The sequence below is a fragment of the Apteryx mantelli genome, chromosome 2, assembly GCF_036417845.1.
Source record: "Apteryx mantelli isolate bAptMan1 chromosome 2, bAptMan1.hap1, whole genome shotgun sequence".
Taxonomy (NCBI): Eukaryota; Metazoa; Chordata; class Aves; order Apterygiformes; family Apterygidae; genus Apteryx; species Apteryx mantelli.
The window spans coordinates 49,540,969-49,562,411 of record NC_089979.1 but is presented as its reverse complement, the minus strand read 5'-3'; the positions used below and the strand labels follow the sequence as shown (position 1 = coordinate 49,562,411).

General features: G+C 37.6%; 1 protein-coding gene across 1 annotated transcript in view; it reads right to left on the bottom strand.

The window, feature by feature from the left end:
• CDH2 (cadherin 2) overlaps nt 1-21,443 on the bottom strand; it is a 126,935-nt gene that overhangs the window by 38,467 nt on the left and 67,025 nt on the right. The window contains exons 3-5 of the mRNA XM_067290610.1: nt 3,269-3,495; nt 1,249-1,395; nt 50-205 (exon numbers count right to left, since the gene is read on the bottom strand). Coding sequence (XP_067146711.1) covers nt 50-205; nt 1,249-1,395; nt 3,269-3,495 — 530 coding nt within the window. The remainder of the gene's footprint in view (nt 1-49; nt 206-1,248; nt 1,396-3,268; nt 3,496-21,443) is intronic.

Below are 21,443 nucleotides of genomic sequence, written 5' to 3'. Positions count from 1 at the left end.
TGTTAATCTTCAATTTGATAGTCTGATTTTTAGTAAATTAAACTCTTACATGAAAAGAAGCGATCTGCTCCCGATCTAAAGGCTTTGTCACAGACAGCTGTCCTGAGATGGGGTTGATGATGAAGATTCCTGTTGGAGGTTGGTCAGCTCCTGGGCCAGTCACACTGTACCGCAGCGAAAGGCTTTTATCGCGATCGGACCTAATCTATGGGTCAGAAAAACAATGTTTACATTAGTTACAAACAGCCAGTGGCTGGAACTGCTGCTGAGACAGCAGGATAATGTTCTATTCTTTTTTTTAATCTTTAGGCTAAACATGTAAAAATAATTATTCTGGAAATGCTATAAAGTTAGAACAATGCTTGAGCTTTTCAGCTGTGCTCTCTTTTTGTTAGAAAGCCAGTCAGTGAATTTTCAGGATCATAAAACCAGCCCAGTTTATTTCTCATAATAGGAAGAATTGTATTAAAACAAACCAGCAAGTATTTTCACCTTAAACAGAATTGCTTAGATCCTAGAGCAGTACACAAAACACATATTAACACAAAACTATGAGACATAAAAAGTCTGTTTTTTCCCCTGTATCTTCCCAGACCAAAGCTACAGATTCTCTTCCGCTACTGACAATACTGTAGCTCATTAGAAACTTCCTGAGTTTCTTTTCGTTTTTTTTTCATTTTTAAAGAATGAACTTCAGTCTCATATTCCAAGAAAACAATTAATGGGCAGTGCATCTTCCAGAGGTGGTTGAATCACTAGCAAGCACATCTCCAAAGCAGAGCAATGCTCCGACTGATCAGCCTGTGCAAATATTCATACGAGTTCCAACAAACCCTTGTAAGAAGTTGATTGTGACTAGTGCCGTGGTCTGAAGCCCCATCCCACGCTGGAGTTTCAGCGATGGCTGCACCTGTGCTATGCAGGGCCACTGAGAAGCTAGCATGCCTCACTGTCGCATCCCGCTACCTCCTGCTATTCCTGCTCGTTCCCACACACGGCCCCAAGAGGAAGACTCCAGAGCCAGATGCTGGAGCATTTCGAGAGAATTTTGAACTGGCAGAGATTTTACTTAACCAGGAGGAATTCATCAGGGCAATTACCACCTCAGTCAAGGACACCTTCCACTGCATGGTGGTAGCAACAGAAATCAGATGAACAGCTGGGGCTAAGAATGATGCATTGTTCCCACAACCTCTTCAAGAAGTCCCCAAGGGATCCTGAAAACCACATCTCTGTTAACATCCTTACCCGAACTAGTTCTTGAGGAAAAGGCCCTCTGGAATTTTCTGGCAAGTTGATGGGAGGGATAACCCAGTCCCTCTTCTGTCTCTTCAGATGGCTGCTGTGCTTATGCTGTTGCCATGGAAATATGATGTCTTCAATTTTCTTGTGGTCCTTTCCCAGGTACAAAGCACATATAAAATTATAAGTTTTATAAATTATAAAATTAAGTACATATTAGAAGAAGAATTGCTAGTATATTCTAAAAAATCATTTGGATAATCACATAATTGACTGGAAGGCTGCCTTTCCTCTCTGTTGATAGAACTTTTTAATTGCATTCACAGTGCAGTATGAAAATAAGCAACATTATTTATGACTGTACTATGAAATTTTAAGAGCTTTTTTTTTCCTCCTTATTCCAGTTGGAGGAAAAATAGAATTATAAGCCATTTATAACATAGTACTACTGTGTAAACCACTCTGCACTTTCTGAAAAGTAGTTAATATTTTGCAGAATTTAATAGTACGCCTTTATGTATTTCTCATTAGCTGGAGCTTCAGTTCAGGTAATGTGCTACTGTACATTAAATTTAGATCTGGGTGTGCTAAAATATAATTTGAGTTCCAAGAGAAGTTTAATACATACTGGTAAGGAATGTCTCAAATATTTATAACCCTATTAAATCCCATAGAATTAATGCTGTAATTATTTTAAACCTATGTCAGCCATGATGGATGCTGTAGATGACCCACTTTACACACTGGGCATTAATCTCTGCTGGGTGTCAACATTCCTTTTCTATTGCCTTCTATATCTGCAGTCATTTCAGCCTTTAACTCCGGATGCCAGCATGCATATAGCCATGCTAGCTTGCTTGAGGATGCAGAGAGGGAGACAAAAACACTTTCCAAATCTTTTAAGAGAAAACCATTGTTTTTATCTAATCAAATGTGTCAGAGACTAAAAACAGAAGCACAACTGAAGGCCAGATTCCCCTACTCTATATTCCACTGATGTTAAGGATGCTAGAACTGGATCTTTGCAAAGAACAGGGCATGTCCTTGCATATCTACATACCTCTTCTTTTATTAGACTCCTGCTACAGACAAAATTACAATATTTCTTTGTTAAAAATTTGCCTTCGATGACCAAAAACAATGAGCAAAGAGGCAAATAAAAAATTGAGGATTACACAGCTTTGGTCTGCAGTGTGTGCTCAGAAAAATGTCTTGCATAATTACACTATTTTAAGATTATGCTTATATCTTTTATCTGTACCTATTACAGGTATGTTAATCCATGAACAAACGTTGCTCTTTATTTGTAATTTAAGCTCTTTGTAAGAGAAGGCAAGAAACAGCAGGCAGCAAGTAATATAACAGACAAGTGTAGCAGACTTAATATTGTTTTCTTAAAGTAAATATGTTATGTTATTTGTATATGGCTAGGTCTGATTTGTGTTATAGTAGTTGGTTTATTCTATGGCAGCTTCCAGCAGAGGGAGACTATATTCCTTACCAAGTAGTGCTGAAATCATGAATAATTTACAACCTCCAATTTGATTATGAAGGGACAAGACAAAGCCAATATTCCATGCCAGAAACGCCTTCCTACCACTGCTGTAAATCTACAGCTCCCATCTAATAAACTTGACTAATGCATTCTAGCAGAGATTTGTTTATTTTGTGGTTATATTTAACTGCTTGAATAAATACTATAATGCTTTCAAGCAATTTAAAATAAAGAAATGACCACGTCCAACTTAAATTCAGGTATAAATCTCAAATGATACACACGAAAAGCTCAAACATAAATGAATCGTATATGCTTAAATAGACACGGGTTTCCATGTCTTAGCAAAGCTACAAAATAATCAATGATGGGAGTTCTTTCTAAGGCTACAGCTTTACAATTATACATGCATTAGTTTCCTATTACCCAAATGTCTCATGTACAAATGCATGACAGACAGAATCAAATCCCTATTTTTTAGGCATGCTTCCTGAGATATATTGATACAGGTAGCTTTTTGTTATTTCTGACCTTTGCCGAAGGCCCTGTGAATGCTGGTTCAGGGGTTAGTTTCACTCTCATTTGCCATTCTTCCTGGGTTTCCTTGTCTTGAGCAGACACTACGAACTCTGTGGGCTCTGCTGAAAGTTGAAAGCTTCTCTCTGCATATACCACACCATCTTCACCTACTCTAAAGTCTTCTGGCTCACTACTTCCAAAGCGTATTTTTTTGTTTCCATCACAGCTTCTAAACCTCACTGTAAAACAGAAGGACACAAAATTAAGAATGAAAGATGGAAAAGCAGCCCATTTGAACTCAATGTGATATTAAAAGAATTAAGAACAAACACTCAAAAGCAGAAAAAGTAATTTGTTGCTGCTGTTATACTGCCTACATGCAATTATGAGGTGAGAATCATACTTTAGGAGTCAGTCCATGTAACGGTATGTGCAGTTTACCTATACAGAAGGAGTGTGGGACTCTGATTCAGTTCCTAATTCTCAACTCACAAAGCCCTTGCAATCCTTATGGTAAATTAAAGGTTCAGATTTGACAGAGTTATTTCCCAATGTAGCCTAGGACAGGTAACCTTAGTAGAAATGATCACCATTAGCAGACACTTACATAACTGAAAGGAAAGGGTGACAAAGACAGCTAAAATAAGAAACTTAAAGACTTTTCTATTTAAGAAAACTGTGGGGTAGAGAGAAATTTTTAATATTAGATAAACTGTCTACCCCACAAAAATCCCCCAAACAACAAAACCATTTTCTCCCATACCCGGTGGTACATTTCATTCCAATTCCACTGGGGTGTCTAGAGAGATTTACACTTCAAGCCAGAAAAGATTCAGTCAAATCAAAATCATCAGAACCTGAGAAATGCTCAATAAATTTAATCATGTCATAACCAGAATCACAAACATTTGCGATGTGCCAGCACCTTTTCTGAAAACGGGGGTAAAGCAGAAAGCCAGAAGTCAGTAAAGAGACTATAACTTCTACTCCTAGCTTAGCCAACATATTAATAGCCAGCTGTATTATCTCATGTGGGCCACTTACAGGCTCCGTGCTCAATTTTCCTCGTTCCTCATCTGTAAAATGGAGGCAGCAGTAAATACTTCCCTCAGAGAAAATTCAGTCAAAGTATTCACTTTACACTTGTTTGTTCTTTAAGTTGCTCAATGCACCACATGTGTTTGTGCATCCTTTTAAGAGTTACCTTTTCTTGTTTAATCCCCTCTAACTTTAGTGCCATCTGAAAGAGGCCCCGCAAAACAAGCAGTCAGTAAAACCGACTGTATAGATAATGCTGTGAAATGCACAGTATCGAAAGGAGACCAGGTTGCTGCTTTCTTTGCCCAACTGTCTTCACTATCACTTATCTTCTGGGTTACTGCATGTAATAGTAGGTTAAAAAAAAAAAAAAAAAAAAGGAAGTATGGTGTTAAAACCAATGATTGTTCTTTAATGTTTCCAAAGCATTATGAAATATTTTGATTGTATGGGCAATAGAAGTACAAAACATCATTATGAAGGTTGTGCTAAAATGCACATAGTGAAGATGAAATGATGCTTTATGCCTCATTTCAGTTATTGGGCTTTTTATATTGTGCTAAACCATGCACAAACTATTTAGCTTCAAAACCTAAAGGTCCCTCTCAAGAAAAATCACTGCTAAACGCCATGGATCATACACTTTCTTCTGGAATGCACTGGTTACAGGAACGTACAGGAAGAAGGATCATATCTTTTACTATTTGAACTTCAAGGACTGAGCTAATGTTCAGATGACAGATAAAATTTGTTTCCTTGCTACACCCTTTCAATTATCCAGAATCTCCTGTTTGCCCTCTCATGACAAAAGAGACTGTCCAAAATAATTCTTTTAAAGGGCCTATCATCTACAAAAATAAAACAAACTATAGCACTGTTCAAAAGAAATGATAAAATATCAACCTTCTTAACAGCCAGCTTGCTGAGCTGTGCAGTAATACTGCTTTTTCCAGACTACTCTGAGGGATTGGAAGGCTCTTTGGTGAAATTCCAGCCTCGTCTGCGGGAAAAGGCCAAGCCACACACCACAGGGCACAGACTCAAGGAAGAACAAATCCAGCTGGGTAAGAGCCCTATGTCTCATTACTAGGGCTCTTCCTACAGCTCCTTGAAAATGTTGCCTCAGGTCTTCCTCCTCAGCGGTGAGAATGCTTTGCTGGCCTCTAATTTTTCATAGATGTGGCTCACTAAGGCTGGCCCCTCCTCAGCTCCGTCCTAATGCTACATAAGGTACAACTGACTTGTCCCTTCTAATGGATCTACGGACATAACAAAGGTCTGCAAGATTCAGAGAAGGTAGCAGGCCTCTGCTGGGCAGTTCATATGGGAGGAGAAAATTCGCAGGCAGAAGTCCAGCTCCCAGACCTCGACCATAGCAGTAACCTTACTCCACTCTCTTCAACACACAACTCCTTTCCCATGGCTGTATTGTGAAATGCATCAGCTTCCTGAGAAAATGCATGGTTCTAAATCAAGGATTTAACCACTGATTTTATATCAACTATACCAGTATCTCAAAACGATTATCACAATCCTAATATCGTAAATCTGATTAATTGACCTTCGGAGCTGTGTATCTCAGATTGTCAAGCACCAAAAGAAAGAAACGATGAAGAAGAGTTTACTCCAAAGTTACTACATCTGAGGTTCTAATAACTTGATCACGCTACTGCAGATTTAGATGAGAAGACTGCACAACGTGGCTTGTCCTCGGGTTCTGGAGGTACTCACCACCCACACCACAGGGGAAGCTGGGCTTCCTTCAAATAAAATCTCTGTTCACAAACAAAACTCTCTGAAACAGTTCATGTTAAGAGGATACAGAAGAAAAAGAGCAAGAAATACATAGCTCTGTGCCTCAGCTAACCTCTAACCCCAGCCACGGCTGCTCTGTCTTGACTGAAAGGACCGAAAGAAGATTCACCTCCAGCTCTCCGAGACTAACTTCTGAAGAGTAGGGAGCAGGAAAGAGAACAAATATTAATCTAAACTTTGATCATCGCTGTTTTTGAGAAAGGTTATAATGAATATTACCTACATTACGGTCCAAAAGACTATTTAAGATATCAGAATGATATTCTCTAAGAAGTGATTTCCCAACTATTACATAGTAGTATAATACATTCGTTTTTTATATATTCAAATTCATAAAGAACAGGATTTCTCCCAACGTGTACCTTCTTACATATAGGCTCTAATAGCTTTAAAAAAATCTGCTAGCCACTCCATTGATGTTTTTCCTCCAGGCAACTGTACATTAAGAAATTCAATTAAAATACCTTTTCTTTGGCAGCATCCTGCTAAAAATGTATAAAATTGTCAATGCTCTAGAAGAATTATTCTCCCTTTGCAAAAAGCACACATTAACAAATTATACTAAACTGTAACTATCCAGAACTAAATTACTTTGACAGAGTACAGGTTGTGCAGTAGCTGCTCCCCTCCTGCCTCAACTGTATGGTTATCAGTCTTGTAAATTCGGTTTAGATCACTTTGCTTCATTTTTCAGTGTTCAACCGGTACGAACAAAGAGTGATTTCTGACCTTAGGTTTTTAGTCAAAGTTTTTTTGTAAAAACGCTATGCAATTTTTCACTGAGAATAATGATTATTTATACCGCTGATGTTCTAACCACACTGAAGGGAGGCATGCTTTTCAAAAGTCACTTTCTGTTGACCAATCTGTCATGTGGGTTCTTTCATAGTAAAAAAGATTAACCACATATATTTTACATCATTTAGTCCTTTATAGGCAATGAAAACAATAATCAAATATCTTCTTTTACTGCTTTTCAAAAACAGTTGATATCTCAAACTGCAGAAGAATTTCACGGATTTTTAAAAACTTGTCTTTTGAGTATCTTCTGAAATATTTGGTACTTTTAAAAATATTTCTAAATACATTATTTGCAAGCACCAGGAAACATTCAGTTATAATCTGAAATACAACTATTCTGGTTTTAAAAAAAATTCCTTATGTCACATCAGAATAATAATATGCACACCTATTTTGGAGCATGTGAGTCAGGGTAATTAATTCACATGCTCAAAATAAGCCTGTGCATAAAGATTTACAAAAACAGGGTCTTTAATCAGAAGAAAGTTTATATTTAGTCTTGGCATATGATTAAGTATTAGATCCTACAACAGAAGACAGTAAGTATCCTAATTTCATAGTCTTTTCTGGTACTAAAACCCAAACAAATATAATCTTTTATTTAAAAAAAAAAAAAAAAAAGAGAGAGAGAAAGAGAAAGGGAGGGAAGAATGAGAACAAAATTCTAAGATGAAAACCTACACCTCTGTGGTATTAAAGCAAGCTTTCAAATTAACACTCTTGCATGTAAGCAATTACAACATGTGTATAAATGTGTAGTGTACAAAACCTGAAGCACTAAACATGCAAATTCATTTAGAGTACACTAGAGAACTCCCCCATTCACACTCATGTCTAATGATATGAATGAATCATAATATCTGTAAAACACATCTCTAATCTCATGTACCTTACTAGTAATCTTCAATTACCTAGAGCCATTTCTCAGACAGTAAAAACCTCTTTTCAGCTACTCGTATCGTTTTGCACTCTTGACAACCTGCTTCTGCTCTCTTCTTGTCTTAGGAAAAACTCACTAACGTTATATTACCCGAGAACTGAGCACAGAATGATGCAAGTCTATATTATTAGCATCAAATTTTCACAAAAATATTCATGTACAAAACAAAATACAAAATTGTCATTGTTTGTTTTGACAGTTGTGTGGAATTTGCCATCTGGATTTCTGCACTATTCGAAAATACCAAACTCATTTCTAGATAACGTTCACAAGCACACAAACAAAAGTGTATTTCCTTCTGCTAATTTGCTGGAATAATATTACTTGTCTTGAATGTTATTCTCGATGCCTCAGCATCGACCTCAAGGCTCAGGCTCACTTAGAGGACATTATGGCAATTGCATCAGCTTCCAAGCGCTAACAACATATGCACTCCAGCAATATAGTTCAAAGTGTGTATCATAAAAGGGAAAATCCAGGCATATTTAATCCATCCAGAATCACTCTGCAGCAAATAAAACAGAAGAAGAAAGTATCTTACATAAAACTATTTGCCACATACCAGCTTTACCTTTGACAGTATGAGAAATTACCTGGGAACATTCTGCCGAACTGGCTATCTGCACACTTAATATTTGAACACTGTACCTTCTCCAAAAAAGAGTATATATTTAACAAGTCTCCCTACTTTTGCAGAGAGAGAAACCGAAGAAAACTACCCTAAAAACAAAATGAAATTAACTGCTCCATAAATTAGTCATTTATTCAGACTGGTTACTTTTGTGTCTGTAAGGTGATCTGTTCGTCGGACTAACAGAATGAACGTGCTCATGTTTCATCTCATGGCTCTGCCGCGTGACAGGTGAAATGCCCATGAGACATCCTTTACTACAAGTACAGATAACCTTCAAGTTCATATGTAGAGTTAGAGATGTGGATTTTTTACATCATGGTGGACCACTGTAATCATGAAGAAATGAACTATATTCTAGTTCGCCTTTTGCGTCACCAAGAGCACTGTGAGAGTAGTTGTGATTTTAGAACTTCAAGCCCAGCTTAAAAGCATTATTTGATTTTTTGGTCTGTTTGATACAGGGATGATCTGGAGCAGTCAGGAAAATGTCCTGTTCTCACCTGTAAGCTGAAAAAATTAGATATAGAATTTACTGATGCAAAATCAGTATGGAATATAATTAGGTCACTTTAGGCAGAGGCATTTTCCTAACTGCATTATAATTCAATTTGACATTATATCCTTTAGAAAGACTTCAATACCAGCACTGTTTCTAACAGATTCTTCCAGTCTTTCTTCTAATCCCTTTCTCTTTTGTCCTTTTATATCAAAGCACTGTAGTTTATACCATACTCCACATCATCCAGAAAAATCTCAAAAAAACCCTACCCATTTTGAGTATTTGGGGGTAACCAACCTGCTACACTTTAAAAGGAAGCCTGACTGTCAAAAGGCAGCTTGCTTACCATTTTCTGAAGAGCAAGCATGGCAATTCAGTAATTGCTCCATTGCTTTTGAAAATCCAATCTTCGTACCTGGCACTGCATTCTGCCACCCTCCCTCACATTGGAGCAGGAGGGTCCTTCAGTGAACATCAGGAACGAACGAGAGTCCTGCCACTTACTAAGGGCCCAATACAGCTATTTGCTTCTTAATTCCTCTATTTTCGCTTGACTTTGCAAGCTTTGCAACCTTGTGCCAAGTGAAAGCCAGGCTATGAAGCTTGCAATGCGGAAAAAAACCAATCACACTAAAAGTCTCAACTGAGATAAAATGGGGATACGTTCAAAGTTGTTTACCAACTTTAGATGCTTCGCGCTCTGACTCTTAGCAGCTCAACTTTCCACATTTCCATGCTGCAGTGTTTGCTTAATCATTTCTCTAGTCAGTTAGGAAAACAATAATTAAAAGAAAAAATCATTTGCAATAGTTAAGGTTTAATTCATACTGTTCACTTATTTCATTAACTGAAGGCAGTTCCAGGAGAGTGATTTGCAGCAGGCATTAGGTAAAGCCTACTACTAATATACACTTTTACTCTGTGGTATAAACACGCTTGTAGTAGGTAGCACACTTCAGAAAAGTTGTAAAGTTGTACAAAAAGTTGTACAATACCTTAGTAAAAATAATTTGTCAGTTACTGCAGCTTTTGTTCATTCAATGCAATTCCACCACCCTTGCCCCACCCCCTAGACTATTAATTCTCGATGGAAGAACATATACGCTTCCTAAATAATGTACTTTCAAAGCAGTCTGGTAGTCTACATGACGGCCGGCAAGCGTTGGTGAAAATAGGTCTTCTCCTCCCTATTTCTGCAGCATGTATTTTTCATTTTTAATTTCAAGAAGTGCATTTTTGACTTTTTAAAAAATGTATTTTTAAAAGTATTTTTGATAAAAGGTGCGAATGGGAAATGCTGCAGCTGAAATACATCTCAGCTTTTTACTACATGCACACTGCACATTCAGTGCTACTTTGGCCCCTCATTAACCCCACCAACTCAGACACAAGGACCTGTTCTTAAAGCTACCTGTGAAAGAAAATACTTATCACAAGACTGCCCAATCCTTAAATTCACAATGAAAGACTTGCACAGTCCTTTAATAAAATGTCACCTAGCTTCCAGTTTCCATAATCCACTTTGTTTACTGAGCAAAGTCATAATAGGCATAACAGAATGAAAATAGGGATAAAGTTCTTTCTATTTGATAAAAATGCCTCTGCAGCTTTTCAAAATGGAAATACCAGCCATCAGCAAAACACAGAACTGGTATCTCAAACAGAGTCCAAATTATATCTGATTCACTGATCCTTTTCAGTTCTTGCCTCTACCACTCACTGACACAAAGATCTTCTGTGCTTTGACACCCCTTTTGTCCTTATTTTAGCAAAGAATAAAACGCAGAAAAAGAGAATAAGCATCTTCGGGAAGGAGAGGTATTTATATTTCGACAACTGTTTTTGTTTTTAAAAGAAAAGAAAACAAAAAGGTTTCTTTCCCTTTTCCTCCACTCTGTACTATCTAACACATTTTTGGTATAGATGATCCTATATGCCCCTGCAGAGTTCTGCTCATTTTTCCCCCCACTTAAACGGTGCCAGCTGAAAGAAAACTCAATAATAAATGTCATTTCTGTACTCTGGAGTATGCAAAGCACCTTTAATACTTTCCCAAGTATACCATTCTACAACAGTAATAAAAAGAAGGATTAAACACTAATCTCTTATACCCATAATGCATCAACAGACTACACCTGGTAAAATCCAATTTGGTAATTAAAAAATATCTACTGAACAGTCAAGCCAGGAGACTAAAGGGAAAGTACTGTCTTTACAGATAGCTAGCAGAAAACAGCTCCAAAGTTCAGGCACTTAACATAAGCTTATTTTTACCTCTATTCATTTTTACATGGCCTTAAGCAGTGTAAGAAACAAATACCTACTATCTTTGTGTAGCAATTAAGGAACAGTTTTATTGCTACAATAATGACTTAAATATTAAATATCTAGTAAAAACTAGATGAGCAATGTTGGCTTTTAATCTATCTATAGAAAATGTAAAAAAAAGAAGCTGGGAACTTTTCCCTTTTAATAGTAAGAAAGGAGAGAACAGAGAAAAGACTTTTTTTTAAAATATGTTCTCTCTGCTAATTGTTCCTGGCCCAGACCCCTTCTGGGCTTCAAGGCTGGCTTTAAAAAAAGATTCCCAGAGTTTCTGTAGAGAGCCAGGCCATGCTGAAAAATCAGATGGGCTTGTGCTGACCCATGGGGTACATGTACTTTCAAATGAGCTCATAATCTGTTTAACCAGTTTAACTGGCCAGCAATTTTTAGTGGTGGCTTAAACCCATATCCTTGCTTAACAGCGCGTTAAAATAACAACAAAATATAGAGGGGAAGTATACATACATCACATTTGGGCTGTATCTCCCTTCTCACAATAAAAAGAAATAAAATAATAAGGGTCTTTTTTCCCCCCCTCACATTACTGGACTATCCAGACAGAAGTAAATGTTGCATAGTATTACAACAAACAAAAAACTCCAGCTCTGACAAAACGACAGTAATCTGGGCAATGTTCCTGCTTCAGATAAAAAGAGACTGTTAAAATACACAGATGACAGACCATTTAATACTCTATATCCTGGTGCCAACCCCAAACACTCATTTTACAGTCCCTCCCAAGCGGCTCAGTGAACGCACGGGCTGGTTGGTAACCATCTGGACCTGCCTCCTTGGACACCCTGAGCTGCTCTGGGTGCAGCCAGGGGAAATGGGACAGTTTTTCCTGAAGTTGTTCTTTAACCTTGCAAATCAGCGCACATTTGGGAGCGATGCGTCTCCACACATATCATTGTTGGTTTTTTATTCTCATCTCCTCCCTTCCTCTGGTCTGTCCAACACTCTGCTCTTGTTTATCGCTCTCCTCAGGTCACTCCTCTTGGGATACTCTGGTCAAATCTCCAAAACCCACAATTATTCATAATGATATTTAAGGGTCTTTTATTCATCTTTGAATTACTGTGGCAGCTGTGTGTGCCACTTTTTATCTTAAAGACAAATTCTGTTTTCTAAATAGCATGTCTGCTCTCCAGGGAACTTGGAGAGCCTCCTAGTAAGCGTAGCGACAAGAGCTGGACACAACTGCACCAGCCTTCTCAGTGCAAACCGTGGGCACAGTCCATCTCAAACCAGAACCATCCTACAAGCTGTTTTAATACATGGGTGCTCCTTACCTTAACAAAAGGAAAATGGTGTAAAGATAGCCTCCTTGTCTGAACACTGTGCTTTTGTATTAAAAAAGGGCAGGAAACCTACAGTTACCAAAGAGGATGGAAGAAAAGCAGAAAGATCCTAACAGTACTGTCACTGATGTGTTAGACAGCAATAAAAATCATAAATCCTTGGGATTATACTATCACTGGATCATGTCCAGTAGGCCATAGGCAGAAAATTAGTTGCCATGGCAGCTTAATGTTATCTAGTCAGACTTCAGGATTTTTTGTATTATCATCACTATTAAATACAGCTATCTGACCTTAAAATATATATATATATATATATATATATATATATATATATATATATAAAATAAAAAAAGCATCCGGTGACTTGTACAAGCTAGTATAGTGCATTTCACATACAGGCTGTAATACTTCCTAAAACTAAGTAGAGAACTCGGAGCAAGAGCAATACGACTGTCTTGTTAGCAGGGAGTATATGTGTGGGAGAGTAAGCTGTAAATGGATATTGCTCCCTCTATGTATAGCTTTCATCACATAAAACAGCAAGAGTAAGGGAAGTAACGTGCTAATGATTGATTGATTAATTAAAAAGTAGGAAATACCAAGAGAACTGGCAGGAAAACGCTAATTTCATATACTTCAAGGTACCTCTTTTTTATCTGGAATTTTCATTCAGAAGCTAGTTTACTGTCTTTTTGAATGCAGCTTATATCCCCTCTAGACACAGTATATGTGTTTATATACCTTAAAAATAAACAGAGAAGCACTACTATTAGCCATCTTATTTAAATGAATGAAAAGGATGAAGGGAATCTTTTGACACTGCAGACCTTGAGAATTCTCCTAACGCATTTTATCATCACACTGAAACCTTAAAATTGTATTCAGTCCTACAGGTCACTGCAGCAAAGCATAATTAGTACATGCTTTTATTATTTTAGTTCAGAAGAAGTAATATTAAACTAAAATCATCAGGGAAAAAAAAAAAAAATCCAGTGCCAGAATACTTTTCAGTGACTGGCACTTAGTGGACGCTCTGGATGACTGACTAGTTACTTAAATCTCTTGGTTGGTTACCTAAACCACATTCCCAATGAGATGGAAGTGTAAATCCTTGCAACAGTGCCAAATATCAACAGCCCGAAAGGTCGGACAAAAGAGGAAGAGAAATCAAACTTTCCAGTTTGAATGATGAGCTATGGAATCCAGACCTAATATTCAAGTGTCTTTTCAAATTATTATTTTATGAAGGGCCCACCTGGCACTAGATAAGTTAGCGAAACACTATTTGCAAGCAGAAGGGGTATTGTCATTTCATGTCTGACTGTAATATATAGTACAAACTCTTTAAAATGATCAACAGTAGGTTGCTGTAGGTATACACAATTTATGACAAAACTCAAGTGATGCTACTTTCTGTCAAGAACACTTATTATTCTTTACGTGCCTAGGAATTACAAAGTTACAAGGCTCGAATAATCCACTTAAATTCAAATTGACAATAATAAAATTGATGGGGGGAGGAGGAAAAGAGGTGTTATTCTAGGAAAAAAATAATAATGAAAACTGCTTTCTTGTCAAAATGCAGATGAGCATGACAGCAACACAACATGGTACCTGGGATAATACAGGAAGAAACAAAAAATCCTTGGATACAAAATGCAGATAAATGAGAGTGATACCAACAGATTTCATTCAAGAGGCAGCTTTCAATACAGTCCTCCCAAAATTAAGACATACTTTAGGACCCTATGCCAAGACAATGCTGTGCAGATTTATGCAATTTATTTCAGGTAGCAGCCTTCTTGGGGAACAGAGAGACCGACCTGGCTGAATATACTCACATTTAACAATCATGATCCAGTCCAGCCACAAAAAAAACAGAAAGGAAAACGAACAGACGTTCTGATATATTTGAAGATAGGCTTCTTATGATAAATGAAGCAATGGTCTTTTTGTCTGGACTCTCCTGTGGGCCTTGCTAGTGCAAAACAGAAGATACTTGACATTCAAATTGTGTTAGGCTAGAATAATGCCTGAAAATGACAGGGGCTTGACTGATTGAACTAGAACTAAAATTCTGCTTTTAGGAAGGCCTAAGGATTGGAGCAGGATATTACCTTTTGGAACTCTGCTGCTGGGTGAACAGTTACATGAGTTTCCAGACCAAAGAATACAGTTACATGTGTCACAATGAAAATTCCACATGTGATAATGGTTCCTAAAGGGAAACATTACTACTCGTTTCTGGATGTGGTAATTAACCTATTACTGTCTGAGTCAAGAATATTTTGCTGAGAAGCAGTGAGGTATGCAATCTTGGTTTTTAGATTACTAGTCATGACATCCTAAGTTTCTTAGTAAGTAAAGAATATGCAGCACCACAGTCTAAATGTCCAGAATGCAAAAATCATCTGGAGATCAATCCCTTCAGCAATCAGTGTAATGGGACTGATCCTTGACTGTGGTTCTTTGGTACTGGAGAAAAATAGTAATAATTTCAAGTTTCATGAATCAAGCATGCTCCAAGCACCTGGGAAACGTAAATATCCATTTACCGGTAACTTGCAAAATCAATGAATCACAAAAATGAAACCAAATTTGCCTGTAGAAACCAAGTAGTACCTTATTCTGATAGGAAGACATTCCTTGTTTTGCTTACCAGAACACTAAATATTCTTTTCTAAAAGGAATCTAAAAGCAAAAGCCACTTTGTAATGAACAAGCTATTTCAGCTGCCGGCTATATTCTTCTCAATTTCATTCAAATGTTCAAATTCACAGAAAAGGCACCTGTGGTATTCATTCATGAGAACAAACATATTTCTTTCCACCTCCTCCCCCCCCAAAACAATGCCAGTTTGCAAATGGAAGGTAAACAGCCATGCTACACTTACTTTGCACTGTAGAAAATATCATCCAGTATATCCTACAGAAAGGAGCACTGACCAGCAAGTTCTCTCACTGCTGCAGTGTCATTTTTCTTTAGGACAAGCATTATTATGAACATCTTGTACCAAAAAAAACAACCAAACAACAAAACACCTAAATGATGCACTTTCATAGATAATATGAGTAGATTCATGATATATCTAAATAATTGTTAAAATTATTCATGGCAAGATTCTTTCTTTTTCTTGTGCATGAAGTGTGGTTCCTCTCTAATAAATCTCAGACAATAACCAAGATGTGTTTTTATATGCCTATGAAAATACTTTGGTCCATGAATGCAATATGCACCTACCTGGAAAAGACAAAGTCATTCAGTGAGACAACATACTGAATTTCTTTTGAAAAAACTGTACAGTGTGAATAACAACCTGTCATCAGCTGTTGGGAGCTTGATGTTCTTCAGTGCCAGCTAAAACCACCCTCTCCTCCCACCTACGTCTGAAGCAATTCACAGCCATCTGCATGGCAGATCTGGCCAAGCTATGTCCTGCAGGCAAGGACTAGAGTCAGACTGTGCAATGGTAGTTAGGATCTACTTCACTATGGTTTAGGATGTGTTTTAGGAAAGAGAAAAGAATCCCCCCCCCACACACACACACACACAAACAAGGCATGATTCTTTCTATTCGTTTCAGGTAAGTTCAATGCAAATGTTCTCCACTACAATGTATTTTCTATTAAAATGTATGCATGGTAACTAAAGCATAAGCCCAAATCCATGTCACCCTACTTCATCGTGCTGAACACTTATTTTAAAAGCAACACCTTGAGAAGGGGAAATGAGAAGAGCTGCCCTCAAGATGAGGCTCCTGATCGAGCACAGCCTGAGAGCCTTGAAACACGGACTCAGGCACTGCCTGAAGCGCGCTCTGCTGAACATGGGGTTTAACGTGTTTCCAGCTTTGTTTGGACAGGCTGCTCCCAGGAGCCCTACTGTGGACTATCCCGCTGCTTGTTTTTTTGACTAGTGGAGGGAGTCCACGTGACTCTGGTGAATAACACACTGACGAGGTAATCAGACAGGTATGCAGATAAAATAATCAATTTGAGTAGCCATCTCAGCCAAGTACTCCAAGTCTGGATCATATGCTGAAACAACTCTTACAATTTCAGCAATGCCTATGGTAAATGAGGGATGTATTATTCTGATTCGCCTCTCAGGGCTCAAATGATGGTATCTAAAGCTCACCTCCTCCCAGGAGAGGAGGATTTCTGAAAACTAAAAGCAGTCTCTCTGACAGGAAGAGACAGAGGGAAGTGAAATTGAACAGATATGACCTTACACTAAACATCTGAGCTATATTTTAAAATACTGGCACTGAAACATTATTGCTTTGCTTTGATATGCTGCCAAGGGAAAGCAAAGATCCATTGAAAATTGAACTCTATTTAGAAATTGCATCCATTTTCCAATAAAACTTGTAATTCTGTATACATAACTTACAAAAGGCAAAAGACTATGATGTCATAAAATAATAATATTAATGTGAAGGTCCCAACAGATTCATGCTTCAGATTGTGATAAATGAGAAAAATTACCAAGGAACATATAAATGATGCCACAAATGAGTTATGTACAGTAATTTGTATATGGAGAAAGGCATTTGGGTAAAATAAAAATACTTTTGGCTCACTAACACACAACATGACTGCTGTCCTTTAAAGAAACATTTTGACAGTTCACTACAGCATTTTTTTCTTTTAAAATGGGCAGATGTGTATTTTATTAAACTGTTTGGCATATTGTCCATTATAAACATAACTAATTGATTTTCAAAAACTCATATCACTGATCTACAAGCAAGCATGCTTTTTCTTTAACTCCTTTGTTGCTGGATGTTTTCAATACTGCAATTTAACTTCTACTTTGTAGACTGAGGAAACAGAATAACTTGGGAAATCTGATATTTAAGTCATGCAATAATTATTTATCTGTGCCACTCAAAAGACCCCCAGGATAAAATCAGTAACTGCATTCAATCTATTTACAAATCACATTCAACTACCTCATTTAGAGCTGCACAGCTTTGCTTTTACTTCAGCTTACCTTCAGATCTGATAAATCTCTGCTCTTTTCTGAGTATTGCTAAGTAAACTTGGTTTATTATTAATTGCTCTCCCTTTCCTTAAGGCACACTGTCCCTGACAAGTCTTTTCTTAAGCTGCCTTGTACATATGACACAACCTGATTCTCTGCCTTCACATTTTTCACCTAGATGCTTCCAAACAGTATTTGCCATAAAATGTGTCCAGGTTGCTCAGGGCAATGCTACTGCTATGTTGGCCCTTTGTCTGTTAGGGTCTGGTGAGAAGTTTTGCTTTATTATTGTCCCCAAAGTAAGGGGAGAGAATAAATAGCCTCTGCTCCAAACATAGAGTCAGATGGTCTTCCCAAAATCTTGATGCAGGGAGGAAGAGCAAAGAGAAACACTAATCCCTTAGGGAAAGGATCTTCCTCACAAACGATGGTTTACTACATGGTAGTCTAGGAGATATAACAACAACGGACACATCACTTCTTTTCACTACTCTGTCAACTGCTTCTTCCCCACCACAACTAGATATATTCTTACATAATGCCAGATGATGAGTGAACTTAACTCATGTTACTTAATAAAGAAATAAGATAACAATTCTACAGGCATTCTAACAGAGAGAGACCACCTAAATTCAGAATACTTCCACAAAGGAATTGGCAAACAGTGCTGAAGCGGACATTGCTCTGTTTGACCCAACTGATCTTTTGGAAACCCTTTGGACCCTTATCCAGTCAGCCAGCTGCACAGAGGAGCCCAGAGGAAAGTAACTCTACATTAAGTGCGCTACTGCCGTGCAGGTACCTCTTTTCTCCAGTGGTTGTGGGTTTACCAGAACTGAGGCCTTATCAGCACACAAAAATTGCAATACTGTAGAGCAATACATTACCACTTCCAATCACAGTGTTAATCCAACATGAATTGCTTATGAATGCACAAGTATTCCCATATGGGAAAGGTAACACATTTTATTGGTGTTTAGTCCATCCACCTGAGGGCTGTGTAATTGTATTAGCTGTAATATACATATAAATATTTGGGCGCAAAACAAGTCAGACGGACATCTGTCTTCACACTTTATTATATACCCAGTCCATTTTTACTACATTCCTGTGTCCATAAATGGCTAAACCTAGCAAAGGTCTGTAGAGGAACAACTGGAAAGGAAAACTGAATAAAGCAAACATGAACAAGTGAAAAAAAACCCTCTCTCAAAGCATTGTCCTGAAAAGCCATCACAACTTAAACTGGATTAGGTATAGTAAACTACATCTCATATATTAAAAATATATATATGTATATTTATTTATTTATATTTGATTCAGGCAGACTTCTCCTCTCTTGCCAAACAGGAACATTCTCTTTTTGTAACCTCACCAGGCCAAATGCATAACTAACTCCACGGTACTTGATGACCAGAATGGAAAACTGAGTATTACAATGTCCCTATATGTCTTTTCAGTCAGGCAATACTTATTTAATTCAAAAATCTTTATTAATAAAGATTTCATACTTTTTTAGCTTCTTAGTTGTGGTTATAAACCAAGAAGGCTGATATGTGCTTTTTTATGACTGTAAGAAAGAAGACTTTGTTCTCTACTTTCTTGCTCTGAGCCTGAACTATATTTACAAGGCCTACTCAACAAGTGTATACACCTTTGAGTTACAGGACTGGCTCATCAAAACTCAATATAGTTTCGATACTATTTAGTGTGGCACTGTAAAACATTGTTACCTTCCAAAATTAAATTTACCAAGGTTTTTAAAGGTGCATTTACGTTTCCTGAAATGGTTCTTTATTACACTTACTGGACCAATAGTCAAGTCTACTTTCTTTATCTGCTGATAAACATTTGTACACATGTAAAAATGATTTCATTATTTCCTTTCATTACCATTGATGATAAACGCACCAGAAAAGAAGTTCTTCTAGGGACTTCATATGCATCTACTACAGAACATGAGCTAATGCAAGTAAAAACTGTTCAGTAAAGGAGACAAAATTAGATGTACTGCCTATCCCTGCCCCTGTTAATGCTGATTTACTGTGCGACCCTTAGGAACATCCCCCACTGATCAAACTGAAGCAGTTCCTCTACACATACAAAATGGAGATCAAGAAATGAAGGGTGAGAGGAAGTCACTGCTACTGGTAGTACGGGCCGAGCCCAAGTAGTTTCACAGAAGTCGCAGCAACCCAGATCTAATTGCAGAGACAAAGTTCCCTAATGACAAGCGATTTCTACTCTTTCTATAATCTTTACAGATCTCTCCCTTTCCATAGAAGAGAATCAAACTCAGCCTCTCCTCAGAAAAGGAATTTATGCTTGGACATACAAACATACAACCCCAAGGTAAAATATCAGATGACACAGAAAATGTTTCAGCCGTGAGTTTCCCACTGAAGCTGCCGCAGGGCCAGCTCTGCCAGATAGGCAGAACACAGGGTCACGCAGGTCAACAAAATATCAAGGGCAGCAAATTGTTTAGTGACTATTTTGTTTACCGGGCACGTGGCTTTTGACTAGGAGGGGCAGTAATTCTCTCCAGGTTGCCGGGGGCAGTGACAGCTATAAAAGCGCTTGTCCTTGACTGGTGTCTCGGGAAATGGGACTCACTTCTAGATCCGCTTCTTCAGGAGCTTTGCCAAGTGCTCCGCTGCATGTGACACGCTTTGGTATTTTCGGTCTTTCTCTCTCTCCCCCGTTATTCCATGTAACATGTCCAGAAACACTATTAAGCATACTGTCCAAAAACAAACAAAAAGCAAGCAAACAAATCCCTCTCTCAGTATTTAGCAAGCTTAAACAAGTATGTGCCCCAGCCTTCCTAGGATAACACAATGCTATGGAGATTTCATGGTGAAAAAAATCTCTCTTAGGCTAAAAATTTTCATGGCAAGTTAAAGGAAGTTATAAATTGCTGAAAAGGGGGTTTATTTACAGCTTGACAGAACTTAAGGGATTGTTTCTGCTAGCAGGCATTAACAGAAGCAATATAAATTTAGGTTTTAAAATTTTATTTATGGGCCATTTATTTAGTTTGCGTTACGCTTCTATCACATTTCATAAGAAATCACAACATAGCTGACGACAAGGGGGAATTTCAGTAATAACCTTGAACTACCATTTTATCCCCTTCCCCCCACCAAAGCTCTACTTCGGTAAAACCACAATTTTTGTCAAAACAGCTAAGACTGTCGTCTGAAAAAAGTCAACAGTAAAATATTACATTCTTCAAAGAATAAGGTGACTTTGGTTAATACTGACCCATTTACAGAGAGGAACAATCAACCTTTCAAAACAAAAATGTTCATTTAACATAAAACACAGAAACGATTAATCTTAAATTATTAAGTGCAACTGAGAACAATAACTCAGAGAAAAAGCCTTTGTTTTGTCTTCTAGGTTATTTTGATAACGCACAGTAGATTAAACCAATTATAGCTTCAAGGTCTTTATAATTATGTAACTCTATGCTCACATTAGCCAATTTACTAAAAACATTACATACACATGAAACAAATGATTTAGCATGCATCTGAATAACTAAAGCAGGGCAGCCACAACATTGGGGTGAACTTAAGCTAGACCTGAAAAGCCTGTTCTAATGGAACCAACCAGCCATACCTTGTTAATAGAGTAAGTCCACTCAAATCAACCTTATCTTCTTACAAGTCTATATAAAGTTCTAAAAACCTCTAAAACCTTAAATAAAGCTTCCCCAGACTTCTAGGCATTGTTCACTGCACTGCTCTTAAAATTATTGGACAGTGTCTACTGGCTACTTGAGTTAATGCTGTTTTCAGAAAAGCAAAGAAAACACACACACACACACAAAACCACAA